Source organism: Populus euphratica, unplaced genomic scaffold (assembly GCF_000495115.2).
Source record: "Populus euphratica unplaced genomic scaffold, PopEup_1.0 scaffold401.1, whole genome shotgun sequence".
NCBI classification, from domain to species: domain Eukaryota; kingdom Viridiplantae; phylum Streptophyta; class Magnoliopsida; order Malpighiales; family Salicaceae; genus Populus; species Populus euphratica.
Window position 1 is genome coordinate 29,121 of NW_011500085.1, and position 8,318 is coordinate 37,438.

Below are 8,318 nucleotides of genomic sequence, written 5' to 3' on the forward strand. Positions count from 1 at the left end.
ATATATATATATATATATATATATATAGAGAGAGAGAGAGAGAGAGAGAGAGAGAGAGAGATCTTCTGCAAACGCTTTTGTAATCTGTTTAACAGCAAAAGCTTAATATATTGCTGCTGTACACGTGTCTCCAAAAAAGGAATTCCTCATGCATGTTCTTCCATGTATCCTTACGAAAAAAGACAGTGATGTCAATAAATGACTGAAAGTCTATGGAAGAAAATGTGAATTAATGAGCAAATGACAGAAACAGAAAATTAGCAATGTCTAAACCCTAATAAGGTAAAGAGAATTTAATTGCAGCAACATACTTGGCACCAAAGAATCTGCACCCTACAGTCACATACGGAACTGAGACTGAAGAAGACACGATCTTAAACGGATAAGACCATATTAATTTTTATTTACCCGCTCAAACTTTCCTTGACATCACCCACCCAACTTTCTCCCATTATAAATTCCCATGCAAACTCGCTTCCCTTTTCATCTTCAAAACACAATCTCAAAAACCCCTTGTTGTGAAACCAAGAAATATTTGAGAGCGAGCGAGCTAGCAATATGGAGAGTGGAGTTAGAAAAGAAGACAAACCCCCTTCCTCCTCTTCCAATCTTCAACAACTGCCCTCCTCAGTAAAACCTGGCCCGTTAAGAAAGATCATAATGGTTGCATCAATAGCAGCTGGGATTCAATTTGGTTGGGCACTCCAGCTCTCTTTGTTAACCCCATATGTGCAGCTTTTAGGCATTCCTCACACATGGGCGGCTTTCATTTGGCTCTGTGGGCCGATTTCTGGGATGTTAGTCCAGCCAGTAGTTGGCTACCACAGTGACCGCTGCACATCTCGTTTTGGCCGTCGCCGACCATTTATCGCGGCGGGTGCTGTTTTCGTCACCATTGCCGTGTTTCTCATTGGCTATGCCGCTGACATTGGCCACCTTTCTGGTGATTCCCTAACCAAAACAGCTAAACCACGAGCCATTGCTGTGTTTGTTGTAGGGTTTTGGATTCTTGATGTTGCTAATAACATGCTTCAAGGTCCATGTAGGGCATTTCTTGCTGATCTTTCAGGGACGAATCAGAAGAAGACACGTACATCCAATGCTTTCTTCTCTTTCTTTATGGCTGTTGGCAATGTTCTTGGCTATGCAGCTGGGTCTTACACTCACTTATACAAACTTTTTCCATTTTCAAGAACCAAAGCTTGTGATGTCTACTGTGCAAACCTCAAATCTTGCTTCTTTATCTCTATTGCCTTGCTTTTAATATTAACAATTCTAGCTCTCTCTTACGTACGTGAAAAACCCTGGTCGCCGGAGGGAAGTCCCGGTGAAGGCGGTGACGAGGAGGAGGAAGAGGAGGCGATTGGAGAAGCCAAAGTGTCGGTGCCACTGCCCTTTTTTGGGGAAATATTTGCTGCTTTGAAGACCTTGCAAAGACCTATGTGGATCCTACTTTTGGTGACGTGTCTAAATTGGGTTGCTTGGTTCCCTTTCCTGTTGTTTGATACTGATTGGATGGGGAGAGAGGTTTACGGTGGTGATTCAAGTGGAAATGCTGATCAACTCAAGATGTATGATCATGGGGTCCGTGCAGGTGCATTGGGGTTGATGCTTAACTCGGTGGTTTTGGGAGTTACTTCGCTTGGTGTGGAGGCTTTGGCTCGTGGGGTTGGTGGGGTTAAGAGGCTGTGGGGGATTGTGAATTTTGTCTTGGCTATTTGTTTGGCTATGACTATTTTGATAACCAAATTGGCTCAGTCCAACAGAAGGTACACCACCGTGAATGGAGGAACCCACCTCTTGCCGCCGCCGCCTGGTATCAAGGCTGGTGCTTTAGCCCTTTTTGCCGTTATGGGCATACCTCTAGCGGTAAGTTCTTGTTGGGCTAGCTTTACTTTCTTTTCCAGTATTGTTTCGTGAGTAAACTTGACATTATGAATTGAAATTTCAACATAAATTTGACTTAAAAATTAGTTAATTCAATTTCCATATAATACTTACACTTTGATTTTTAATTTTTTTTTTCTGTCATATAATTTTTAACAAACTGATTGCTCCACGAAATTTGTTTTAATATATTTTTTAATTTTAATTTTAATATGTTCATGTTGAATTTGAAATACCGTAATCACAGTTTTATAGCATAACTAGGTAAGATAAGATAAATAGGTTGATCATATTATCAGAGACATAAACGAGAGGACAGGGGACAGCACTCCCTATGACTGCAAGTGTGAAATCTTCAGTCTCTAGGAACCTGTACCTGCGTGGAGCCACGTAGTTTACAAATGGCTAGTTTTTGAGTTCTGATTACTTTCTTTGGCCCTCCAATGCATGGACAGCAAACGTTAACTGCCCTCGTCTGAGTTTCTTCTTGAATGTGTTTGTTTGGTTGGATTAGGCAGATTATGATGTTACCTAGCAACACTTAATTAATGAAAAGCCAAGATTCTCAATATTTTATAAGGGGCATGGATTTAGTGAAACGTCAAATTAATGGAAATATATCCAATATTAATGTGTGCATTTAATGAAAATTGTGTGGTAGCTACTGCTGCGATTGTTGTTGGAAAAGCTGCAACTGCTGTTTTAATGGAACTTGAAGAACATATCTTTAATTCTTTGAATAACATTAATTTGATCATCGTAATTTTAAGTTATTAATTAGTGAAACAAGACTCGAAGTTTTTCATGATTAACCAACGATGGCTCATGTTTTGCAGATAACTTACAGCATCCCTTTTGCTCTGGCATCAATCTTTTCTAACACCTCTGGTTCTGGCCAAGGTAAAATTTTTAATTCCAACCCTTTTGAAGAAAATGAAAGCAGGGCTTTTGGTGATTCGTAAAGTACCCTCCTAAACTGTTAATTCCCTTGTTCCAAATTTATTATAGGGCTTTCTCTGGGAGTTCTCAATCTGTCAATAGTTATACCACAGGTCAGTGCTTCATGCTGTTAATGCACACTGCTGTTATAAATTCTAGTGATTGTTTTTCCAAGCATAATGCCTCTACAAGTTTATGCCATATATTTATTTGATGATGGTTTCTAGGAGTGCATTCAATTCGGATTCATCTTGAGTCCTAGCCTTGTAAGTCCTTCAGCACTGGACAATGCCACAGTAGTGATCTGCTGACTTGAACATAAAAGGAAAACAGTATTCCACTAAGTATTATGCTTCTTTAATTAGATAAAGAAATCGTAGTCTGACAACTATGACTTATCTTTTTATGTAATGATCTATTGGAATGTATGGAATGCCGCATCTAGACATGTTAGCATGGGCTACTAAAAGCACTCAAGGGCAAGCATTATATTGGTTTCGAAGTATGGGTGTAATGCTGGCTTATGAAATTATTGGAAAGGTTGCATAAACTTTTTCCAGACAGAACAAGGTTACATCTTTGTTCTTCTCTGACTCATGATATTCTGTGAACCCCAAGAATGATAGACTGACACTTCAATTATGCGATTCCGTGCACCAAAATACAGAACTTGAAGAAGAGAAGAAAAGAATCTTATTCAAATCATGGAAAGGAAAAAAAAGAAAAAACAAAGGGAATATAATATGTTGATGGAAAGGGAAAAAAGGAAAAAAGAAAGGATGAATTAACTCAATTGCTGGTTTAATTATATTTTTGCAGATGGTGGTGTCTGTAGCAAGTGGACCTTGGGATGACCTTTTTGGAGGAGGCAATCCACCAGCTTTTGTGGTAGGAGCTGTTGCAGCCGCAGTTAGTGGAATATTGGCATTCACCATGCTTCCATCTCCAAACCCTGACATCCCCTCAAACAAAAGGGCTGTCACTGCTGCATTCCATTGACTTTTTTTTTTAACTTCTAAAGACTGGTGACTCGTCTATAATTGGTCCTTTTTTTTTTGGGGATGTATCAAAGGCCAAAATGGCCAGCTGTTTGTCGATTTGGGGGATGTAACAAAGGCCAAAATGGCCAGCTGTTTGTCGAAATAGCTTAATCAAATGGCCACAAATGGCCATTTTAGAGTCATGTCCATATGGCTGTGTGAACATGCTTGTCTAAGTGAAATATAGAGTCATGGTTAATCCTATTCCCAGCTCTAATTATCTAATAACAATATCGTAGGGAAAATTTCATTTCCAAAGTTTTGTTTTGGCGTACTTATTTTGATTATTTATTTGGCATGCTTATTTTGTCGAAAACATGTACTGCTAACATAGGACTGACATATCCAGGGGGAAGCTCTGTACCGTATCCAACATCTAGGCAATATTTTTTTCAGTCTACTGTGGTGTTGATGAATATTTATAACCTGTGATTGTGCTTCGAGTTCTGTTGGAACTGAAACCACGAATTTTATAACCTTTTTCCTTTCCTTTCCTTTCCTTTCCTTTTGCTTTCCTTTCGTTCTTTTTTATTGGGGTTTGGGGGAGGGGGGCCTGCCAGCTGAACTGCTTAGTTTTTGTCTGATCAGCTTTTTGCAAAATGATGTTGCCATCATAAGAACTTGAAGAATGATTCAAAATGCTGGCATTTGAAAGTTTTTGCAAGCACACTTTGAATTCATATCCATCGATGCTTCTCTTTTTCCATTTTTAAAATCTGTTCTCCCGGCTAATTTTTGTACTCGTATTCCTGCCACATAGTGCTTGCAGCCCTTATCATCTCGATCTGGGTTGATCGTATTTCACACTTTCATGTTACAACATGACTTCATATTTTATCAGACAAAACAATGCAACCTATTTCAGGTAGGGCATATTTGGGGTGCTAATATCTTCCCTTTACGTAACTAGTCTCCATATTCGATCTCTGAGACCAGTTAGGGTTCCTAGTGACCAGAATACTAGGTGGTAACTCGCATTCAAATTTTTCACTGATAAGAGACAAGAATTCCTTGTTTCTTCATATCTTGCTAGAAATACACCACATCCCATCGTTAGTATGGATGGAGAATGATCACCGCGACGCCGCACACGTGCGACAAGTAGATGGGCACAGCTAGTTAACCCTTCTAGTCTTTTAAGGATCTTGGCTGATGATTTTTTTTTTTAAATCAACAAAAATAAAAAAAAAATATTTTTGTGCATACGGCCAAGTGTCTCAAAGCTACACAAATATATAAAAAAATCATATTGTATTTTTCATACATCAAAAATAATATTTTAGCATGCATTTTGGCTTCAATAACCAGTTTATTAAAGTCAAGAGAACATTGGCCAAAATATAAAAAACAACAAGAAATTTTTTTGTTTTGTTTAGTATCAGGGATTATGAGGTTATACATAACATGTATTCTTGATTTTAAAAGGTTCTTTGGTTTTAGATACACATATAATTGGATACCACAACATAATTTCATATTTTATCAGACAAAACAATGCAGTCTACCTTAGGTAGGGCGTAATCGGGGTGCTAATACCGTCCCTTTACGCAACCAGTCTCCATACCTGATCTCTAAAAACCAGTTAGGGTTCCTAGTTACCAGAATACTAGGTGGCGACTCCCATTCAATGTTTTCACTGATAAGAGACAAGAATTCCTTGTCTCTTCATATCTTGCTAGAAATACACCACATCCCATCGTTAGTATGGATGGAGAATGATCACCGCGACGCCGCACACGTGCGACAAGTAGATGGGCACAATTAGTTAACCCTTCTAGTCTTTTAAGGATCTTGGCTGATGATTCGAAAACTATGTCAAGAAACCAAGACTCCAAACCTGAATGCCTGAATCAGTATAAGCCTAAAAGATCTGATGGAGAGACTTTTCTTTCATGGTGAGGTTGAAATATTCTCGGAACTTATTGCAGCAAACTTACCAGTGTGCAGAGAAACTTGCTGCTGTTGCTGGTCTCTCCACAACAAATGAATCAAACGACTGGACTTCATCCAACACTGACATTCACTTATTAGTTATTTTGCTTTCTGTTTTCAAAGTTTGTCTTCTCTCAAACAGAGTTACATGCAGGACAAGCAGAAACAGTGCTGATAGAGCCAGGACTCAATGCTTTAAAGCATTGAGCAGTACCCCTTCATCCTTCTGAATGCTTTAACAGCCTATCAGAAACTTGTTATGTTAGTTTTGTGCTGTTGAATCTTGATGGACTATGTTCAAGTGTAGAGACATGGATGCATGCTGAATATTTTCTTATGCATGATTCTTGCATGCTAGCGTGTGTGTGTGTGTGAATATTCATGTGTATGAAATAGGACAATAATGGATCTCTTACTTGTTTTGAATTTTAGTATCTGAAGAATCTTGCCTTCAACATGGCTAAACACGGATGGAATGTTGTTGTTGGCAACCACTGAGGAGTTGGCGGTGTTTCAATTACTGCAAGTTTCTTCTCTCTTTTTCGCTGATTACTTGTGTAGAGCTGAGAAAGATGAAATATAATGTGGGATTAATATTGGTTTACTTGACAGTTGAAGCTAGTTGCTACATCTTATACTTGTTGTTTTTCTCAGAAATGAATTCTGTGTTGACAGCAATTACTTGCCGACTGTGATGTTTTTCTGGTTCACATATCAACTGCATTGGCCGATTATTTGCCTAAAACTATGACCATGAGCATTATTGTCTCCAAATTATTGCCTTTTTGGACATTCGTAGATGAAGTTACTTCATCTTTAATTTATCTTCTGTCAAATAAAGCTATCAAGGCTAAATGTAAAGTTCCTGGTAAAAGCCTTGAACTTCTTAAGGGTCACATATAAATTATGCGCTTCTATCCCTTTAGATTTTAAACATCTACTTTACATTGGAGCGCTAACAAGAAGTCAATAATATAGAACCACTGCAAACGGTTGAAATTCTGTCTTAAAAGAAGCAATCTACTGAGAAAATATGGTCAGATCATATTATAACATTTTTGTGTGTTGAATCTTGTACATGCATTCCTGCTTACCTCCTTTTTAGCTTGCTGACAGTTGTTTGGGCTACCATTGGTTATTCTTTCTGATATATCCTTCCTTTCACTTTAAGTTAAGAGTGTCAGAGATTTGATTGGAGTGGTATTCTTCTACGGGAATTAGAAGAATTTCCACAAGGAATGAAGAGCCTTTGAAGGATTGAATTTATACTAAGCAGAGTATTTTGGCACTGTTTATGACTGGAGAAATCTGAATTCTTTGAATATCAGAGTACAAAATCTACAATATAGGGTGGTTTCTAAATTCAAATCATAATCATCAAAGTGGAGATTTACTGACAAGATTAATGGTAACAAGAAAAAGAAATGCAGTTCCTCGATTTCTACTGTCCATTCAAAGTTATCTGGATCTTCTAGTTACTTTCTGTTGTTTTCAAATCTTGTGTCACTGTAGCTAAGATGGCTCTTCTGGGGTGTAGCTTTCATGTTATTAACATGTTTTTCTTTGCTCTTCATTTTCTACAGCTAAAGAATTATTTCTTCTGCATAACCTGAAAGCCAATAATTTTGAAAATAGCAGAAGTTTTCACTTTAAGATGGCATTTACATCATAAATTTGTTTATAATATTTCTCCTAATGCTTTCTGGGATCATTACAACTATGCAACCTGCCTTACTGGAAAATTTGAGGTGTTAGTAACTGACATTTGCATCTCTTCCTTCTCGCTCGCTTGTCTTCTAAGCATCCAAAAGTATCATATATTTTTCAGACTATATGTTGGGGAATGTATCGGTGCCAACGCTATGCATTAGTGCTCTGGATAATCCAATCTGCACTAGAGAAGCCATTCCATGGGATGATTGCAGGCGGATCCTCTTCTGTGATACTGAAATAACTTGTGTCCTTAACAACCCACTTTCGTGTTATTCTGAGATTTGAATTCTCTTTTGACCATTTCAGAGAGCAAACCCAAACATTGTGTTGGCTACATCACAGCATGGAGGGCATCTGGCATTCTTTGAAGGATTAGCGGCAAACAGCTATTGGTACTTCTTACCTTTCTGATAGTAGAACACTAGACTCTAATCAATTCAACACTCAGATGATGTCATGGCTATAAATGTACGTAATAGTTCATCTTCCCAGATTTACAAGTCTTGTCCTGATTTGCAGATGTCATTCTTTGGGGCGGACAGATGGATAGACCTTAAATTTTAATGGGATTAGCTGTGGCGTTTTCTTACCTTTCCTTTGGTAACCCCCCCAAATCTCTTCTAATTCGCAACTGGTCAAGGGCTGTAGATGAAATTCTTGTTGGTGTTCTACACTCTAGTCCATACATGCATGTACAAAAGGTGCACTTTCTGTTAATTACTCCTACTCTTCTCATCAAACTGATAACGAATTATTATCAGATATGCGTTGGTGAATGTAAATCGTTGTTTTCGGACCTCGTCTAAT

The 8,318-nt window shown here is 38.2% G+C and overlaps 1 protein-coding gene across 1 annotated transcript; it reads left to right on the plus strand.

The window, feature by feature from the left end:
* Positions 1-431: 431 nt before the first annotated feature.
* LOC105108927 (sucrose transport protein SUC8-like) lies at positions 432-4,124 on the plus strand. Its single transcript, XM_011003428.1, has 5 exons — positions 432-1,869; positions 2,724-2,787; positions 2,896-2,939; positions 3,646-3,898; positions 3,943-4,124. The coding sequence occupies exons 1-4, from the start codon at positions 559-561 to the stop codon at positions 3,823-3,825; spliced, it is 1,599 nt and encodes a 532-aa protein (XP_011001730.1). The 5' UTR covers positions 432-558; the 3' UTR covers positions 3,826-3,898; positions 3,943-4,124.
* The last annotated feature ends 4,194 nt before the right edge of the window (positions 4,125-8,318 follow it).

Coding starts and splice junctions, on each gene's coding strand:
- LOC105108927 (XM_011003428.1), top strand. CDS start 559: ATGGAGAGTGGAGTTAGAAAAGAAGACAAACCCCCTTCCTCCTCTTCC. Junction 1,870..2,723: donor TTATGGGCATACCTCTAGCG/GTAAGTTCTTGT, acceptor CATGTTTTGCAG/ATAACTTACAGCATCCCTTT. Junction 2,788..2,895: donor CACCTCTGGTTCTGGCCAAG/GTAAAATTTTTA, acceptor AATTTATTATAG/GGCTTTCTCTGGGAGTTCTC.